This window comes from Lepus europaeus, chromosome 5, assembly GCF_033115175.1.
Source record: "Lepus europaeus isolate LE1 chromosome 5, mLepTim1.pri, whole genome shotgun sequence".
NCBI lineage: Eukaryota > Metazoa > Chordata > Mammalia > Lagomorpha > Leporidae > Lepus > Lepus europaeus.
In genome coordinates, this window is record NC_084831.1 from 125,863,825 (window position 1) to 125,884,919 (window position 21,095).

General features: G+C 44.1%; 1 protein-coding gene across 2 annotated transcripts in view; it reads right to left on the reverse strand.

The window, feature by feature from the left end:
* Positions 1 to 1,040: 1,040 nt before the first annotated feature.
* CD84 (CD84 molecule) overlaps positions 1,041 to 21,095 on the reverse strand; it is a 35,144-nt gene continuing 15,089 nt past the window's right edge. Inside the window, exons 2-8 of one of the 2 annotated variants that reach the window (XM_062193713.1) lie at positions 17,032 to 17,373; positions 8,010 to 8,261; positions 7,477 to 7,596; positions 6,847 to 6,879; positions 5,407 to 5,504; positions 4,321 to 4,383; positions 1,041 to 3,812 (exon numbers count right to left, since the gene is read on the reverse strand). In XM_062193713.1, the coding sequence (XP_062049697.1) occupies positions 3,747 to 3,812; positions 4,321 to 4,383; positions 5,407 to 5,504; positions 6,847 to 6,879; positions 7,477 to 7,596; positions 8,010 to 8,261; positions 17,032 to 17,373 (974 nt within the window). In that variant the 3' untranslated portion in view covers positions 1,041 to 3,746. The remainder of the gene's footprint in view (positions 3,813 to 4,320; positions 4,384 to 5,406; positions 5,505 to 6,846; positions 6,880 to 7,476; positions 7,597 to 8,009; positions 8,262 to 17,031; positions 17,374 to 21,095) is intronic. The other variant, XM_062193714.1, reaches the window with a different exon arrangement.

Consider the following 21,095-nt stretch of genomic DNA (forward strand, 5'->3'; position numbering starts at 1 on the left):
TGGGGTGCAGGGCCCAAGCACTTGGGCCATCCTCCACTGCACTCCCTGGCCACAGCAGAGAGCTGGCCTGGAAGAGGGGCAACCGGGACAGGATCAGTGCCCTGACCGGGACTAGAACCCGGTGTGCCGGCTCTGCAAGGTGGAGGATTAGCCTGTTGAGCTGCAGCGCCGGCCTAGAAGTTTTTTTTTTTTAAATCATTTTAAGCCATTTTATTCTTCTGGGAGCATTGAGCTGGGACATTCCTCATTTTCTCAGTAGAGTCTTCCAGGAAATGGCTGCAGGCAGAGGGATTTCCACTTTTTTTTTTTTGACAGGCAGAGTTAGACAGTGAGAGAGAGAGAAAGGTCTTTCTTCCGTTGGTTCATCCCCCAACGGCATCCCCCAATCGGCTGCGCCGATTCGAAGCCAGGAGCCAGGTGCTTCTTCCTGGTCTCCCACGCAGGTGCAGGGCCCAAACACCTGGGCCATCCTCCATTGCCCTCCCGGGCCACAGCAGAGAGCTGGACTGGAAGAGGAACAACTGGGACAGAACCGGCGCCCCAACCAGGACTAGAACCCGGAGTCCCGCACCACAGGCAGAGGATTAGCCTAGTGAGCTACAGCGCCGGCCGGATTTCCACTTCTTACCAATGCTTTCCACTAGAGGGCTCTGCCCCTGAGATCTCAATTTCCATGCACATTTTTTAAAACTTTTATTTAATAAATATAAATTTCAAAAGTATAACTTTTGGATTATAGCAGTTTTTCCCCCCAAAACCACCTTCCCACCCACAAACCATCCCATCTCCTACTCCCTCTGCCATCCCATTTTTCATTAAGATTCATTTTTAATTATCTTTATATACGGAAGATCAACTTAGTATATACTAAGTAAAGATTTCAACAGTTTGCACCCACACAGTTACACAAAATATAAAGTACTGTTTGAATACTAGTTTTACCATTAATTCTCATAATACAACACATTAAGAACAGAGATCCTACATGGGGAGTAAGTGCACAGTGACTCCTGGTGCTGATTTAACAATTGACACTCTTATTTATGACGTCAGTGATCACCCGAGACTCTTGTCATGAGCTGCCAAGGCTATGGAAGCCTCTTGAGTTCACAATCCATGCACATTTTTTAAAACTTAATTTTATTTTTAAAAATTTCTATAAAGGGAACAAATTTCACATATACAGTAATGACATTTCCCATCCCACCCTCCTTCCCTCACTCCTTTCTTCTTTTATTTTTCTTAATTTTCTTTTAATTTTTACAATGACATACTTTCAATTTACTTTATAATCACAAGCTTAACCCTCTATTAAAGAAAGAATTCAGCAAGTACTAAGTAGAAAAGCCACTGTTCCTCAAAAGTATGGACAAGAGTTTTAAACAATACTCAAATCTCAAAATGTCAATTTTGCTCATATACATTACAGTTTTTGAGTACTCTGTGTGTTAGTTACCACAAATCAGAGCAAACAAAAACTCAACGCATCTTGGTTTGGCACAAAATCATGTTCCATTGAAGGGACGTAGAGGTGAATAAAATGAAGAACAAGTCATGGATCTTGCTCATAAGTAGTGTACAGTGAGTGAGGAAAAGATGATTATTTATGCTGTGGGCAGAATGCAATGAGTTATAGTGATGGAGGGACCAGAAAGGGAGTGGGGAAGAATTGCAAAAAGAGCTGTGATTCATTTTGACTGAGGATACCAGGGAAACCTCCATAGAGGCGGCACCATTGAGGTGGCCATTGAAGGAGATGTAAATGGATTGGGGGCACATGTTCTGGTAGAGGCAAAGAACTGTGAGCGGGCATGGTGTTTCTGGGGAGGCGACCTGAATGCACCCCACAGATCCAGGCCTCCACTCATTTTTCTTCCACTTGAAAGCCCCATCCTCCTCATTCTTTATTCAAATCCCATTCATCCTTCTGGGACCAGCTTCCACACACACACACACACACACATACACTCACACACATACACACTCATACACACACACTCTCACACACACATACACATCCACCGATCTTTTCTGGGACCAGCTTACACACACACACACACTCACACAGAGACACACTCATACACACACACACTCACACACACACACATCCACCGATCTTTTCTGGGACCAGCTTCCACACACACACACATGCACACACATGCACACACGCACTCACACTCACACACACATCCGCCGATCTTTCTGGGACCAGCTTCCACACACACATGCACACACACTCACACACATATACACACACACACTCTCACACACCCGCACACACACTCACTCACACACCAGCCGATCTTTTCTGCCTGGGCTAGAGCGTGCCAGTACTTGCAGCTTGCAGCTCAGATTAGCTGTGGCGTCTGTGCCGGGACTGCACCCTCAGAAAAGGGCAGATATTAATCTTACACTTGGGGGCCTTACAATCCCTAATGTAGTGCTCAGGGCAGTCGGTACGTTTCTATGGATCCATGCTCTGGGACTGACATATTCTTGCTTCCTAAAAGCAGCTTATTCTGCTGTCTAGCCTGGGATTGCTCACGGGGTGCTAGGATTTAGCTGATTATGCTTGTTAACACTAAAGGGGAGAACTTCCTCAAATGATCACATGAATGTCTGGCTCAGCTGGGGTGGGTCTTCCTCACTGCTGGGAGTGAAAGCCGTGGAAGCTGGCCAGCTGTGTGTATGTGTGGCAGGGGTGAGGGAGGGGTAGGTGCCAAAGCAGGGGCACTCAGCCTTAGGTCAACCCGCATGACTCTCTGAGCTGAGCTTTAGGAACTGGGGTGAGCTCATTTTTATCATCTGCACCATCATCTCCCAAGTTCCTCTGAAGAATGACTATTTCCTTCAAAGACTGTTGCTTGGGTGGTTGGGTTACACCCAGTTCTCCTGAATGCCAGAAATAGTTGATTGGTTCCTTTTAGAAAGTGGGGGCACTAGGCCTGGATTCTTCTTCTTGCTGAAGCTGGTTGGAGTGAAATGAAAGGAAAGTTTGACCAGAAAGGAAATCCTACAATGCTTCTCAAGTAGAGCCCAAAGAAAAGTGGCCCAGTAGTCTAGTCCCTCCAGGAAGAGCATTTTCCAACACTCCATTGAGTCGGAGAACGTTGTCTGCACAGCTGAGAGCCATCACTCTGACACCCTCCACAGGGCATCATTATCTAGAGTCAGGTTGGTTGGGCCAGTCTACTCTCATGGATGTTTCTGGGCAAAGGGTTGGGGATGGGGCTGAAATGGAGTAAGAGGGCACCCATACTCCACTTGCCATGCTGTGCAGTGGGGCGAGAGGCTACCTGTGCTTCAAGGGAAGAGAGCCTACTCCTAGTTTGCTCAGTGTGCTCTTGGGGCTCATGGAGGCCATGCATCAGAGCTCTTCACATGTGTTGAGTCTGAGCAGAGTGTCCTAGCCAGGGTGCTACAGCTTGTTATAGATGCATCAAATAGTGTCTCCTTCTCCTGTGGTTGCTGGGCAGGGTTGTCCCAGCAGACACTAGAAACCTCTCTTGATGTGCAGCCTCCAGACATAAGCAATCTTGATTGCTTGCCACAAAGTGCCATAGAAATATTATTTCCCATATGTACTGAGATGTGAGGAAGCTTGGAAAATATAGTAGCAGGGACCCTGCCTTGTCATTTCCTCAGAAGGGCATGTATCTTTTTGTCCATCTGTGGCCATCGACAGCTTTTCTGCTGTTTTGCAATCTCCTGGTAAGAACTGTGCAGGGAAGATCTGGGTCACCAATCTAGATCACGATATCATAGCTTGAAGTCATTGCAGGTTTGCAATCCTGTGTGCTGGCTTTCCCTATCTGTACACAAGAGGGAGACATGAGAACATGTTAATGGAAAGGTATTGCTATGAAAAGCAGCCCACAAAGTACTAAGGAGAGTTAAACAAATGGCTCAGGAGGATGTCTTGGTTTGCCCTGGTACTGGGGAGATCTGGGGTAGCAATGCCTTGCCTCTGTGCCTGCCACTTCATTTGGGAGCCCCTGGGCAATTAAATTCTTATCCCAGAACACAACAGTAAGAGGGAGCAGGGTAGTGGGATTTGGCATTTACTGTATGCTTGCAGCAACAACCAGGCTCAGGCTACCTACATCTTTGTTCCTAGTTGAGTCTTTGTTCTTTCTGGACCCAATAGTTCCATTTGCACCTGGCATCTGGTCATTATGTGATCCTGTCACTTAGAGTGCCACAGACAACATTCCTGTTATCTGAGGAGTCTTAGGCTTTAAATTACATACTGATGGATGGAGCACACCAGAATGGCTGGAAAAGACAGAAAACAGGGAAAACATGCCAGCAAGGATTTACCTTATCCGAGTACTGCACCATGGAATAAACCGTGTTCTCTGGCTCTTCCTTGGTGGGAAACACCTGGAAAACACACAACTTCAGTGTGGGAGCTCATGAGGCCAATCTTCTCAGTTCCCATTCCTAGTTCTGCCCCCACTCATCACATCTCCCTGGTCCCATTTTTACCCTGTAGCTTACTCTTCTGGTCTCAGCTCTGGTTCCATCCAAGTTTGGAGGGTATTAGGATCAGGTGATGGGGAGGGGGAGTGGATGGGGAGCAGCTGGGCAGGGTCTTGGGAGAAACAAACCTCAGTAACCAAGGGAAGGGGTTTGCATGGATTGGGCTGAGTCTTGCTCCATCAGGACATTAACTTTCCATGGGCTGTATGGACCCTGTTGCCCTAAGTCCAAGCACTGTGCAGACCTCAGTTTTTCCCTTGGCTCCTGGCAGACTTCGGGAAGCAGGCTGGTGGAAGCACAGAGGAAAGGGATTCAGGGTGGAGATGAGAGATGGGGCGGGTCAGTAAAAGGCAGGAAGGACAGTATGTGGTACACAGTGAGTCTGAGTATGAAGAAAGCATGTTAATGGTGATGCTAAACTTGGAACAAAGTCCTAGGTCAACCAGTTACTGGTGATCCCAGAAACACATTCTGAAAACCATTTAGGGCAGCATCATGAGTCCTTGGGGCTGTCATTCTGACCCTAAGAGTCTGCTGCTGCTGGACCATGAAGTATATATCAAAGAGCTTCTGTCAGCTCTGTGCCCATAGAGCCCCCTTAGCATCCTGTTCACCATGTCAGTGACTACATAACAGCCCCACCTCACATCAAGGGCTCCCCTGTGTGTGCTTCCTCAAAGAGGTGTTTCACTCCTACCTATGACTCTCACCTAGTCTGGAACCAGGTCATGGCCTCCACCCAGAGAAGCTTCCATAGGGTGGCAATTGGCCATGCTTCTGTCCTCAGAGACAGACTCATGGCATCATTTCACTGATGTGGTATTTCTGTGTTGTTCCTTGGCTGTGGTGGCCTTCTAGGCCATAGAAACATGACAATGGTGATACCTGTCTTGGTAGTGGGGGTAGGGGCATCCACCAGCTCACCTTGGATTGGGGGATTTCATCATAGACTGTAGACTCTGCAGGCTGCACGTCTCTTGAAATTGTGATGTATGTGTATATTGTTGCCTTTGAGGCAGCATCTGTGTCACAAACAAATATAGAACCACAATCTATGAGAGGTGGATGGAGCTTTAGAGGTGATCTATCCCATTTTTTTTTTAAGATGAAGAAATGAAGCCCTAAAAGGCCCAATGGCTCCCATCCTATGGGGATGCATGCTTGGATCCCAGGCTGTCTCTCCCTTTTCCAGGATTTCATGCAATATGGGAGACCCCTGGCCCAGCCTTCACACAAAGCTCAGTGAGAATTCTATTCTAGAGTCTAGATTAGGCTAACGAGAACCTCCCAACCCCTTCTGTGGGTAGTTGATAGGATTTAGTGTCTTGGGCACTTAACATTGACTGCCTTGCCTGGCTAGCTGACTTTTCATGTTAGGGTCTTAGTGTTTCAATTTGATTGATTTTCTCTAGTTATACACTGTGTGTTGATGTCTTCTGGTGCTTACATTTCTGTACCACCTGAATGTTAAAGCTCATAATAGATGCTCCTCAAACATTTATTGCTTGCTTGCTTGATTCACATTCTTAATGAATATTTATTAAACTCCTTCTATGTGCCAGGCTCTGTGTGAGGCCCCAGAGAAGCAAACATAGAAGGGGCTAAGTCTTTACTTTTAAGAATTTATGAGTTAGAAGAGACATTTTTTCTAGTAAACTCTTCTTTGGTACTAACGTAAAACATTTTAGGGTCAAGTTGAAAAGAGCCAAAATTGTGGGTCTTCAGAGTCTAGGGAAACAATATATCGACAAACAATGAGTCCGATCGGCGATATCATAAGACCAACATTTCAGAGTTTGGGCTTATCCCAGCCTCTGCCCTAGATCTGGAGAATCAGTCAGACTGAGTATTCTTATCTCAGTTGTAGATGTGAAGGATAGTCCTTCCCCCTACTCAACAAGCTGTGAAAGAGGGAATAAGGATAGATATCTCTTTCAGAAACCTGGCTGATCATCTGTGGCCCAAGCAGGCTGTGACTTCTCTTCTTCAAGAGTCTATTGGAGTTACCATGCATGTCACAGATGTCCTTCCCCTGGAGTGTTTCCTCACATCATTCCCAGACATGTCAATTATTAAGTGCAGCAGCTAACATTTACTGAGTGCTTATTACATACCAGTCCAACTATCTGATACATGCAATTCCATCTGACCCATTTAATAAGGATATGCAGCCTGCCCTGTTTTAATGAATGTTTTACAACTTAGAAGACTGAAGTTTACAGTGATCAGATGACTCGTAGCTAGTAAATGGTCAAGATGGGAACATTATCCCCAGACTGACTGCACTTTAGGCCTAACTCCTCTACTGCAAATCCCCAGTTCCTCCCACTTGCTATTCAGGGAACCCCGTGACTGAGAACTTACCAGAACTTTTAGTGAAGGCCTTGAAGTGGGAACCTGAGGAAGTAGACCCAAAGAAGTCAGTAACATGGAAGCAAAGGTTCTGTTTTTTTGTTTTGTTTTTGTTTTTTTAATCATGATTGGTGAAAGGTAGACCTTGGGTGGAGGAGGTGTAATGATTCCTTAGAAGTCCAAGGTTAAGTTTTCTGAATTGAGAACAGCACAGTTACAGGATGATCCTGAGTGGTCCATTAGGGCTAGTGACAATCATGCAATACAAAACTAATGGACATCTCTCAGTGACTCTCCAAGAATCATTATTGAAAAACTATGAAATTGGGACCCCAGAGGCTCTCTAGTTTAATTATTTTACATATGGGAATACTTAGGCAATGAAATCAAGCTTGTTAATGGTGAAGCTAAACTTGGCCCACCAGTTACTGGTGATCGCAGGGGAACAGATTCTGAAAACCATTTAGGGCAGCATCATGCAGTCTTTACAGCCATCATTCTGGAAGGTGATGAGATGATGGGGGTGGGGATTGCAACAAGGCTGGAACCAAGGACCTCTCCTTAACACCTTGAATAAATGACTTAAGTGTCAGGAAGAAGGCAGGTGCACGTTCGCTTTTTACCTTCTGGGAAAAATCCTACCTTGTTGTCTTTTGCACCAGAGGAACAAAAACACTGAAGACAGCATGAGAGCAAGAAGAAAGAGCACAGCCAATCCACTCAGCAACCTGGTGTGGCGAGTACGGTAGGCCATGGCTGCGTCTGGAAATGGAGACAGCGATGAGTCTTGGCTCTCAGGAAATAGGCCCAAGGGCCTTGTTTGCATTCAGGGCACTCTCAAAGTTGGGTGCCCTCCAGAGGCTACTGTAGCTCCTAGCGAAACTATTTCCTACTGCCAGAAGTTAGGTTTAGAACTGAATGACAGAGTAGAGCAGGAACTGCTTCACAACACCCTGAAGTGCTTAGCATCTCTCAAAAGGCTCTGGACCACTCCCCAGTGGGCTTCCTGGGAGGAGCTGCCCCCTAGGGATCAGGTTCAGTGTACAGGAGGCACACGGCCCTGGAGCTGAGGACTGGGGCTCTTTGGAGAGGTTTCTGATACTCTGGAGCTGAGGACTGGGGCTCTTTGGAGAGGTTTCTGATACTCCCTGGGGGAGATGGATGGAGTTGGTCACCTGAACAGAGCTGCTGGGCAGAGATGGAGTCAGAACTGTTGCTGACCGGGTTCCAGGCCGTACATGTGTAAGTCAGCTCTTGGTTCTCAGGAATCTGGAAGATTTGAAGCACATTGCCTTCTCTTCCCAGGGGACTCCAGCTGTATGTCACATTCTTTTCCTCCTTCTCCACAGAGCATGTCAGTGTGACATTGCAGGTGCTGTTCACAGATGTCATTAAACTCTGGGTAATTGTTGGCTTCCCAAGCCGACCTATGAGGGGAAAACACATGGGCTTGTGGTGAGCTACAGCTGCCTTCTGTCAGCTTGAGGGACTGATTTTTAAATTTTCAGAAATTTTTCCAGACAGTTGTTAAACATAGATATCACTAAGAATTAAATTGTGAAACCTTGGGGCTGGCATTATGGCGCCTGAGACACCGGCATTCCATATGAGCACCAGCCTACGTCCTGCCTCCCTTCCAATCCAACTCCCTGCTGATGGGCCTGGGAAGGCAGCAGAAGATGGCCCAAAGTGCTTGTTTCCCTGCCACTCATGTGTGAGACATGGAGGGAATTCTAGGCTCCTGGCTTTGGCTTCTCAGCCCCAGCTATTGTGGCTATTTATGGAGTGAATCAGTGATTGGAAGATCTGTCTCTCTCTCTCTCCCTCTCTCTTCTCTCTGTATTTCTACCTTTCAAATAAATAAATCATAAACTATGAAATTATAATTAAATAAATATATTAAAAGGAAAGGCAACAAATACTCAAAAGTCATTACTGTTTAGTTGTGGGGTTTTTTTTTTACATATTATTACTATCTATGCTCTTGAGATAATTTACATTTATGGTACAAGAATACTCAAAAAGTTCATGAAAAATTCATGTTATAAAAAAACTGTGCATGGATTTCAAAAATGTTTTGCACACAAACAAAATTATCTTTTAATCACATTTCTTGATGAGCTTTTTGAAAAAAAATGATTTACTTACTTGTTTGAAAGGGGGAGTTACAGGGAGAGAGGGAGAGGGAGAGGGAGAGGGAGAAGGCTAGAGAGAGATCTTCTATTTGCTGCTTCACTTTCTAAATGGTCAACGATGGACAGAGCTGGGCTGCTCTGAAGCCAGGAGCCAGGAGCTTCAAGTTCTCCCACACAGGTGCAGGAGCCCAAGCACTTGGGTCATCTTCCACTGCTTTCCCAGGTACATTAGCAGGGAGCTGGATTGGAAGTGGAGCAGCCAGGATGTGAACCAGTACCCATACAGGATGCTGGCATCACCGATGGTGGCTTTACCTGCTATGCCACAATGCCAGCCTCCTCCATAAACTTTTAAAAGTACCTTCAAATCTGCCCTTTATAATGATGTACAGCTTAAATTCTGTATATTAAAAATCAGCCACCATGGGAGTATCTATTTATACTTATAGATATATTTATATATATTTTTACAGAAACTGGTAAATGCTATCAAACTGAGTTGGCTTATTGTTGCTCTAGACTTGAGAAAGCAAGAGAGGAAATGTTATTCAGGCAAATTAAACTTAAAAGTGTACCATGTACATTGTAAGCAGCACATACAAAAATAGAAAATCATCCTTCCAGTATTTGAGAGCTGTTATCCAGCCCAGCAAAGAAGTGACTCACATCAACGATGAACATATGAAGCTCCAACATATATGTCTTTATTGAATTTCTTTTTTGTATTAGTTAACAATATTCATGTTGAACTGCAAGGTGTCTGGCGCATAACAAATCTTCCCAGGCAGACGAATCAATTAATTCACAAGATTTTGTTGGGATTCTGCTCTCGGGCGAGGTTCCCCAGTCCCAACAGAGCGGGGACCGGGGAAGTTGCACGTCAGAAATTGGGAGAGCTTCTTTTATAGATTCAGGGCATTGGGGTTAAAGGTTGAGGTGGGTCTGATCCTCATTGGTTGACCTTTAGGCACCCGTGGGGACCTTGACCAGGACTTTTCTTCCCCGGAAGTGTGGGTAGGGACTCTCCATTCCCGGAAGTATAGGCCTTCCCTCCTTGTGGATCCCAAAGCTACCAGGAACTACACTTATTCATCAATTATATGTATAGATTGGTTAGGAATATAAATGTTCAGCAAAATTCAATGAAAATGTTCTATAAGAATAGTAGGCTACCTGGAATTTACAAAAAAAGACACTGTTTATTTAATTAAAAGTTATGAAACTGTATGCTATACATCTTTCATGTTGGTAAGCTTTACATGACTTATACATTGTGTATGTACACATATATGTGCATGGGCAAATACACACATATGTTATCAAGAGCCAATTAAATATTTGCCAGCCCAAAAATGCATGAAAACATTTTTTAAAAGCATTTTTTGTTCTGTTTTCTGCTGTATGTGTATTTTCTTTCAGTTTTTGTTTAAAGTATCCGTGGTGAAAAGCTATAACCTTTTTAAAATTCCATTTTCAAAAATGTTCTTACTAGAGCATTCAAAACATAAACTATAGAAGCTGTAGACTGGTAAGGGGTTGCTAAAGACAGTTACATTTAAGTTCAAGTGACAGTTGGATCTGGAACTCGCAGAAGGAACAGGAAAGGCTTTCACCAGGAGATAAGCAAATGACCACATTCAGAGTTGATAAATTTTGTGCACTCTTGGCAAAGCTGCTGTGGTCATGTGAGGAAAAGAATAGAGGAGTTAGAAGGAACTGGCACATAAATTTCTAATTAACACAGAGTTTACAAAGGCAATAGATTCAGCAGAGTAAGTATGTACCTGTGAGAGAATATGTGTGAGCAGACAGAAGTTGTAAAGTTATTTGATTCAAGCTGGTCATCGATCCTAACAGTTCCTTAGAGGGATCTACTCCAGACTACTATTAATGATGGCTTGGTAACAAACCTTGTGAACACATTGGGAGTGAAAAGCCTGATTAGTTATAACAGTGGATATAGCAATGCATTAGTGAAAAACAAATCAAATTGTGTTCATGTGCATTTCTTGTTTTTTTTTTTTAAGATTTATTTATTTATTTGAAAGTCTAAGTTACACAGAAAGAGGAGAGGAGAGGAGAGGCAGAGAGAGAGAAAGGTCTTCCATCCGATGGTTCACTCCTCAATTGGCTGCAATAGCCAGAGCTGCACCATTCTGAAGCCAGGAGCCAGGAGCCTCCTCCAGGTCTCCCACATGGGTGCAGGGGCCCAAGGACTTGGGCCATCTTCTACTGCTATCCCAGGCCATAGCAGAGAGCTGGACCGGAAGTGAAGCAGCAGGGACTAGAACTGGTGCCCATATGGGATGCCGGTGCTCCAGGCCAAGGTGTTAACCCGCTGCGCCACAGCACCGGCACCTGTGCATTTCTTAAGAAATTTGACTTACAGCGGTTGGTGTTTGCCCTGGTGGTTCAGATGCTCGTGGGGTTGCCCACGTCACACATCGGAGTACCAGCGTTTTGTACCCAGCTCTAGTGTCTGACTCCAGCTTCCAGTCAACGTAGTCCCTGTGAGGCAGTGGTGATGGCACCAAGTAATTGGGTGCCTGCCACTCACATGGGAGACCTGAGTTGAGTTCCTGATTTCCTGCTTCAGCCTGGCTCAGTCCCAAGCCATTGTGAGCATTCAGGAGGTAAATCAGAAGGTAGAAACTCTCTCTGCCAACCTGCAGAGAGGTTGCCAACTTTGCCTGCCAACCTCTCTTAAATAAATAAATTCTTAAGAATTTTAGAAAGAAATTTGATTTACAAGAATATTTGTCACTGGAGCCAGCATTGTGACATAGCAGGTTAAGCTACTGCCTGCAATGTCAGCATTCCATATCAGAGTTTCAGTTCGAGTCTTGACTGCTCCGCTTCTAAACTAGCTCCCTGCTAATGCACCTGGAAAGGCAGCAGAAGATGGCAGGTACTTGGGTCCTTGCTACCTGTGTAGGAGATGCAGGTGGAGTTCCAGGCTCCCAGCTTTAGCCTGGCCCTTCCTTGACTATTGCAGCCATATGAGGAGTGAATTAGCAGATGGAAGAATGGAAGATTCTCTCTCTCTGCCTTTCAAATACATCTTTAAAAATAATGTCAGTGCTTAATATTTACCAAATTTTAATAGGGATTTTTTCTGTTCTTTTTGGTGGATGTTGAGAGGGGCAAGTGGTGAAGAATAAGATCCTGGCAGGAACAGGGATGTGACTTACACAAGGCTGCTGGTAGAGAAGGTTAGAGTTTAGGCTGACAGATCTTCATTCATTCGCTCAAGTCAAGAATGTGGTAGTTGTTGGAGACCTGGTTCAGAATCCAGATTCCACTACTCTCTAGCTGTGAAATGGTGAAGGAACACAACTTCACTGAGCTCTCTCTTATAACGCTAGGATAACAATTTCTTCCCGATAGGGCTATTGTGAGAATTAAGTGAGATATGCTATATATAGACCATTCTAATGTCCATTTATCTACCTGCCTGCCTACCTACCTACCTATCTCTCTATGTATATTAATGATCTATGGAAGAGACAATAAACTGGCCACAGCCACTGCCTCTGAAAAGGGAGGGTTACATTTCACTTTTTGATCTTTTGCTCTGTGTACTTATTGCTTATACATGTATAATCTACATATCTTTTAAATTATGTAGTAGAATTCCAGACACATAGTGTTTAATGAATTTTAATTCCTCTCTTTTTATATTCTCATGTAATTGCTCATAAGGTACATACTTTGGTGTATCTCAATATGGCCTTCTCTAAGATTTTATAGTAAGACTTTACCATAGTCTGTCCTAATTGATACAAGAGCACTTGAAGAGTGGATGGAAAAAGTTAAGCATATAAAGCGATAAAAACAAACCTCTCCTAATTGAATACCTTCTTTTTTTATCAATCAAATATTTTCTAGTGTCCACACATGGTTATGCTTCTTTGACTATGTCATTCAAGTCCAATTCAGAGCCTTCTTCATCTAGGAAAATCCTTTAACTAGAAATTATTTTTTTAAAAAAGATTTATTTATTTGTTTGCGGGAGAGAGAGAGAGGGAGAGGGAGAGAGAGAGGGAGAGAGAGAGAGAGAGAGAGAGAGAGAGAGAGACTCCATCCATTGGTATACTCACCAAATGGCTGCAATGGCTGGAGTTGGGCCAAGGCTATCTCCTATGTGGGTGACAGGAGCCCAGATATTTGGCTATCTTATTCTGTCTTCCCAGGAACATTAGCAGGGAGCTGGATTGGAAGTGGAGCAATCAGGACTTGAGCTAGTGTTCGTATGGGATGCAGGCATCCTAGGCAGTGGCTTAGCCTGCTGCACCACAATATCGGCCCCTAACTAGAAATTCTTAATCAGAATTTTCAAAGGGCTGAGGATTAAAAAATTAATGCCTACTAGTTATTGAATATTTGCTTTAAGGCACACACTGTATTAGGAGTTGAACTAACAGTATCTCTCTTAATCCCACTGGTTATGATCTTGATTTTGTAGATGAGGAAAAATGTCCAGAGAGTTTAAACAACTTGCCCAAGGTCAGAAGCTGGCAAAGTCTAATTCCAACATTAATGCTCTTTCTACTGTGCATTCTATTCAGAAACAATCCTCCGCAGGTGGAGGATTAACCAAGTGAGCCATGGCACCGCCACCCACCCACCATATTCTTTACACTAGAAACTAGAAATATGTAATCACTTATGTAATTAAAAAACTTTTCATGGGGCCGGCGCTGTGGTGCAGCGGGTTAATGTCCTAGCATGGGGCGCCAGCATCCCATATAGGCTCTGGTTCAAGTCCCGGCCACTCCACTTCCAATCCAGCTCTCTGCTATGGCCTGGGAAAGCAGTGGAGGATGGCCCAAGTCCTTGGGTCCCTGCACCCGCATGGGAGACCCAGAGGAAGCTCCTGGTTCCTGGCTTCAGATCGGCACAGCTCTGGCTGTTGCGGCCAATTAGGGAGTGAACCAATGGATGGAAGACCTCCCTCCCTCCCTCTCTCTCTCTCTCTCTCTGCCTCTCCTCTCTCTGTGTAACTCTGACTTTAAAAAAAAAATCTTTAAAAAAAAAACAACAACAACTCGGGGCTGGTGCTGTGGCTCACTTGGTTAATCCTCTGCATGCAGTGCTGGCATCCCAAATAGGTGCCAGGTTCTCATCCGAGTTACTCCTCTTCCAGCCCAGCTCTCTGCAGTGGCCTGGGAAGGCAGTGGAGGATGGCCCAGGTGCTTGGGCCCCCACACCCGCCTGAGAGACCAGGAGGAAGCACCTGGCTCCTGGCTTTGGATTGGCATAGCGCCGGCTGTAGCAGCCATTTGGGGAGTGAACCAACGGAAGGAAGACCTTTCTCTCTGTCTCTCTCTCTCTCTCACTGTCTAACTTTATCTGTCAAATTAAAAAAACAAAACAAAACAAAACAACTCCTCTTCTGGGGTCAGCACTGTGGCATTGCGGGTGAAGCCACCGCCTGCAGTGCTGGCATCCCGTACAGGCGCCGGTTCGAGTCCTGGCTGCTCCACTTCCGATCCAGCTCTCTGCTATGGCCTGGGAAAGCAGTAGAAGATGGCCCAACTCCTTGGGCCCCTACACCCATGTGGGAGACCCAGAAGAAGCTCCTGTCTCCTGGCTTCAGATCGGCGCAGACTGGCCATTGCGGCCAATTGGGGAGTGAACCATCGGATGGAAGATCTCTCTCTCTCTGTCTCTCTGTCTCTCTGTCTCTCTCTCTGCCTCTGCCTCTCTGCCTTTCAAATACATAAATGCATCTTTAAAAAAAGACAAAAAAACATCTTTCCCATAACTACATTAAAAATAGTGAAACTAAGCAGGTAATAATACATTCAATTTAATAGAACACTAATTAAATCTTGTGTAACTAGTACAAAAATCATTAATGAGATATTTTGTATGTTTTTTGTGATAAGATTCCAGATCTGTTCTGTATTTTACATTTATGACAATATCAATTTGGATTGTCTACATTTCAGATGCTCAAGTAGTATACAAGTGCTTAAGGGTTACCATATTGAACAGGTGGCTATAGATCAGTGCTTCTCAAACTTTAGTGCACATGGTCATAATACAGAGTGTTAAATGGAGATTTCTTGGCTTCACTCCACAAGGTTGTGGATAAGTTCTGAGAGTTTGTATTTCCTAAAAGCTCCCAGGTAATGCTGGTGCTGTCAGTCCACAGACCACACTCTGGATAGCATTGCATAACACATCACACTCATTGTCCAGTGAATTGTGGCAATTATGATGATGAAAAAAATAGTTCTAGTATTTTACCTTTAAATACTCTTTGTGTTATCTCCCAGAAAAAGCCAAAGGAAAATGAAAATAAGGCATCATTGCACATCTGAAATAAAAAATAATGATACCAAAGGCTGGTGAAGTTGTAGAGAAATTGGATCATTCATACATTCCTGGTGGCAATGGAAAATGGTTTGGCGGTTTCTTGCAAAAATAAAATGGCAGGGGGTTGAAGTTGTCATTTGTGACACTATCATGCTATAACAGAGAGCTGATCCAAGTCCCAGCCACTCTGCTTCTGATCCAGCTTCCTGCTAATGTGTCTGGGAAAGTGGTGGATGATGGCCCAAAGTACCTGGGCTCTGGCCACCCACGTGAGAGACCAGAATGGAGTTCTTGGCTCCTGGCCTTGGCACAGCCCAACCCTGGCTGTTGCAACCATTTGGGGAGTAAACCATCAAATGGAAGATCAATCTCTCTCTGTCTTTCAAATAAAATAAATAAATAAATCTTTAAAGAAATGGATTGATGGTATGATTTCCTTCCTGGGCATTGATCCCAGAGAAATGAAAACTAGTTTCATGCAGAAACTTATATACAAATTATTATTATATTACATACAACAATTATTGGAAACAAATAAAATGCCCCTCAAAGAGTGAATGGTTGGGGCTGGCATTGTGGCATAGCAGGTTAAGCCACCATCTGCAACTCTGATATATTATATGGGCATGGGTTCAAGTCCCAGCTGTTTCACTTCCAATCCAGCTTCCTGCTATTGTGCCTGGGAAAGCAGCAGAAGATGGCCCAAATGTTTGGGCCCCTGCACCCACTTGGGAAACCTGTACTAAGCTCCTAGATCTTGGCCTGACCTGGCCTAGCCTTGGACATTGCTGCCATTTAGGGAGTGAACTAGCAAATGGAAGAACTCTCTCTCTCTCCCTCCCTCTCTCCCTCTGTCTCTCTCTCTCTCCTCCCTCCCCCCTCTAGCTTTCCCTTTCTTTAACAAATCTATCAAATAAATAAATTTAAAAAAAAACCCTAAAATGTGAATGGTTGATCAAGCTAGAACAGCCACACAACAGAATACTACACAGCAGTAAAAAGGGTTCAACTGCAAGGTTCCATCTGTTTAACACCCGTGAAATAACATAACTACAGATATAATAGACACAGATGAGTGGTTTCCAGGAATTACGGAGGGAGAGGACGAAGGTAATGGATGCAGTTGTGAAGAGACAGCATGAGGAAATCCTGTGTTGGTGTAGTTAACTTATCTTTATTGTGGTGTGGTTACATGAAGCTATGCATGTGATTTAACTGACTAGAGCTACACACATAAATGAGTGCATTTGCAACTGATGGAACCTAAATAAGCTCCATTGGGTGTACCAACGTTAATTCCCGTTTTTGATATTGCACTGTAGTTATGCAACATGTTAACACATCGTGAATGATATCTAGATCCTCCCTGTACATTTCTTTGTACCCTCCTATGTTTCTAAAATTATTTCAAAATGAAAGTATTTTTAAAAATCACTTTGCACACACTGTCTCACTCAATCTTCACAGTAATGTTTGGAGTGAGTAGTAAGCTTAGTGACATTTTGTAAAAAAGAATTCCACCCAGGAGACTAATTGATTGAAGATTACATAGCTAAAAACTAGCCAACCAGGATTAAAATAAGGCTAATCCCCTTTATAAGTCTTGATGTGTTTATGTAAGTGTTTATAAATATAAAGAGATTTAGGTAACCCAACAATCAGAGATACAGATGTTCTTGGTATAGCAAATTTGCAAGTAAAAATGAAAAAACAAGCTCTCTGTCCTTGCACAACTTACGGTAGACTTGGAGGCTGTAGTACTTAGTGATGGTGAAGGGAGGGAACTGTATATTTATGTCTGCTCTGTAGTCTCCTGCATCTTCCATCCTCAGACCACTGATGACCAGGTCGTAGTTAGGAACTGAGATGTTTACTCGTTCATAATAATTTCTGTGGGTCACAGTCACTTTGGGTGCTATTCCCGACTCTTCTACTGCTACAAAAGCAACAGATGTTTTGGAAATCCAAGCAACGCTTTGAACTTGCTGTGGTTCTTGGAGATTTAAGTAGAAAGTCACTGACTCTCCCAGAATCCCATTCACAATGCGGGAGTCTGCATCTCTTCCAGCTGCTCCCGGCCCTGAGAACATAAATGAAACACTGTGAACATCTGGTAGTTGCACCTTTGAGAGTTCCTTGACTTCCCAGCTTTGGGTCTATGTCAGAAGTTGTCACAGACACAGCCCATCTAGTTTCTTGAGGATGTCTTTCTTCTTCTTCTTCTTCTTTTTTTTTTTTGTTATTCTCTTCTAAACACACACACACACACACACCATAAATTTTTAAAAAGATTCTCAATTGAAAACTAAGTTTTAACACTCTGGTCTCAGAATGAGCCCTTAAGGCATTCAGATCTAACTAAAAATCTTACGAGAGCATTTCAGGAATGGAAAGCCAAGACACTGTGGCAAAAGATGGCCTACCTGAAAGATTCTCTCTCTCTCTCTTTAAGACTTTTTTTTTTTTTTTTGACAGATAGAGTTAGACAGTAAGAGAGAGAGAGAGACAGAGAGAAAGGTCTTCCTTCTGTTGGTTCACCCCCAAACGGCTGCTACGGCCAGAGCTATGCCGATCCGAAGCCAGGAGCCAGGCGCTTCCTCCTGGTCTCCCATGCGGGTGCAGGGGTCCAAGCACTTGGGCCATCCTCCACTGCCTTCCCAGGCCACAGGAGAGCTGGACTGGAAGAGGAGCAACCGGGACTAGAACCTGGTGCCCATATGGGATGCAGAGCCGCAGGTGGAGGATTAACCAAGTGAGCCATGGTGCAGGCCCATACATGAAAGATCTCTGTGAATGAGATCCCAGTGGAAATAAGAGACCATCAAAGAAGGAGGTACCTTTCTCTGAAGGGAGGAGAGACTTCCACTTTGCTTATGGCCTGGACTCAAAAGGCTTCCATAGCCTTGGCAGTTCAAGTCAAGAGCCTTGGGTAATCACGAACGTCATAAATAATAGTGTCAACAACAAGAGTCACTGTGCACTTGCTCCCCATGTGGGACCTCTGTCCTTAATGAGTTGTACTCTGAGAATTAACAGTAAAACTTGTCTACAAACAATACTTTATACTTTGTGTAACTATGTGGGTGCAAACTGTTGAAATCTTTACTTATATAAAATTGAGCTTCTGTATATAAAGATAAATAAAATGAATCTTAATGAAGTATGGGATGGGAGAGAGAGTAGGAGATGGGACAGGAGTGGGGGTGGGAGGATGAATATGGGGGGAAGAATCGCTTTATTTCAAAAACTGTATATATGAAATTTATATTTATTAAATAAAAGCTTTCTAAAAAAAGAAAACAAAGTTTTTCAGTGAGTTTATAGGGATCCACTTTATTTTTTAAAGATAATTTATTTGAAAGGCAGAGTTACAGAGAGGCAGAAGCAGAGAGAGACAGAGAGGGAGAGAGAGAGAGAGAGAGAGAGAGAGAGAGACAGAGGTCTTCCATCTGCTGGTTCACCCCCCACATGACTGCAATGGCTGGAGCTGTGCAGATCTGAAGCCAGGAGCCAGGAGCTTCCTCTGGGTCTTTCCACATCGGTGCAGGGGCCCAAGGACATGGGCCATATTCTACTGCTTTCCCAGGCCATAGCAGAGAGCTGGATTGGAAGTGGAGTAGCCGGGACTCGAACCAGCACCAATACAAGATGCCAGCACTTCATGCGGCAGCTTTACCTGCTACACCACAGCACCTGCCCCAGGGATCCACTTTATTCAAATCATGTTTATCTAGGCATATCAATTCTGAAAGTTAGAAGGCATCTGAGACCACAAACCCCCTTTGGGTTGAAGATATCAAGTGTATTTTTTCCCCAGAATTTTCTTGCTGAGTGGTGGAAGGGCTGGGACAAGACCCTGGACTATTTGGGCTGATGGATCTTTGGCTCATTGTTTTGTCTTTCACTTGATTTTTAAAAAATCACATTTTTGCTTCTATTCCTGGAAGATATAGGCAAAGGGTGCTTTGGGAGCTCAGGAGAAAATATTGCCCAAGTTAGTGATTTTTAGTGTATTTTTTGTCCACTTTTATGTCCTCAGGTTCTAGGAGAGTTCTTGACACATGGCCGGTGCTTAATAAATGCAGTTACATGTCACTTAGTGGTGGGGATACATTAAGAGAAATGCATTATTAGACTGTTTAGTCATTGTGTGAACATCATAGACTTACACTCTTTGTGTAGCCTACTGCATACCTAGGCCACAGGGGCTCTTCAGCTACATACCTACATAGCATGTTCCTGTACTGCATACTATCGGCAATTATACACAATGGTAAGCATTAGTAGATCCAAACAGAGAAAAGGAACAAAACAAATATGGTATAAAAGATAAAAATCGGTGCACCGAGAGTGGAGCTTGCAAGACTAGAAGGTGCTCTGGGTGAGTCAGTGAGAGGGTGGTGAGTGAGTGCAGCACTGTAGAGCTGACAAACACCATCTACTTCGGCTACACTGTGTTCATGAAACATTTTTCTTTAATAACAAATGACCCCTTGTTTACTGTCATTTTTTAACTTTATGAACTTTTAGCTTTTAAAAAGTTTTGACTTTTGTAATAATGTTTAGTTTAAAATACAAACACATTGTACAGTGAAATAAAAATATTCTCTTTCTGTGTGTCCTTTTTTTCTGTTTTCTTTTTTAAACTTTTTTTAAACAACTAAGATGCATGCACAGTCAGGCCTCCCCGGGATCAGGGTCATCAAGGTCACTGTCATCCACCTCCTCGTCTTGTCCCACTAGAAGATTTTCAGTGATAGCAACAGCCATGGAGCTGTCATCTCTTCTCCTGAAGAAGCTGTCTGGGACTGTTTTACAGTGCAGAGGAGTACATTCTAAAATAATGCTGAAAATATAGTATACCAAACACATAAACCAGCAACATAGTCGTTTATTATCATTAGCACACTTCATATTTCGTATGTTCTGGACCAGCAGCACCTCAGGTTTGTTTACATAGGCAGCACCATTCACACATGAGTAGTGCACTCAGCTACATCATTACGATGGTTCCAAAGTCACCAGGTAATAGGGATTGTTCTGTTGTATTATAATCTCATGGGACTACCATTGACTATGTGGCTCATCATTGACAGAAATGCTGATGTGGCACATGACTGTATTTGTGGAAGGGATTAATAGACTCGTGTTGCTCAGACTCTATTGAAACAGTTTCTTTTTTCTTTCTTTTCTTTTTTTTTTTTTTGACAGGCAGAGTGCATAGTGAGAGAGAGAGACAGAGACAAGGGTCTTCCTTTTTGCCGTTGGTTCACCCTCCAATGGCTGCTGCGGCCGGCACATCTCGCTGATCCAAAGCCAGGAGCCAGGTGCTTCTCCTGGTCTCCCATGCGGGTGCAGGGCCCAAGGACTTTGGCCATCCTCCACTGCCTTCCCGGGCCATAGCAGAGAGCTGGACTGGAAGAGGAGCAACCGGGATAGAATCCGGCGCCCCAACCGGGACTAGAACCCGGTGTGCCGGCGCCGCAAGGCGGAGGATTAGCCTGTTAAGCCACGGCGCCGGCCCAGTTTCTTTTTTCCTTTAAAGATGTTTTATTGGGAATGGCATCCTTTCCATTTTTAAAATATAATTTATTTGAGAAGGAGAAAGAGGAGAATCACTTGCTGATTTACTCCTCAAATGCTCCCAATGACTGGGACTAGTTTAGGGCTGAAGCCAGGAGTTTAGGAAGCCAGGAGTGATATCCCCATCTCCCAAGTGGGTGGCAAGAACCCAACGACTCGAGCTGCTTCCCAGGGTCTGCATGGGTGGGAAGCTGGGCTCAGGAAGCAGAGCTGAGAAAT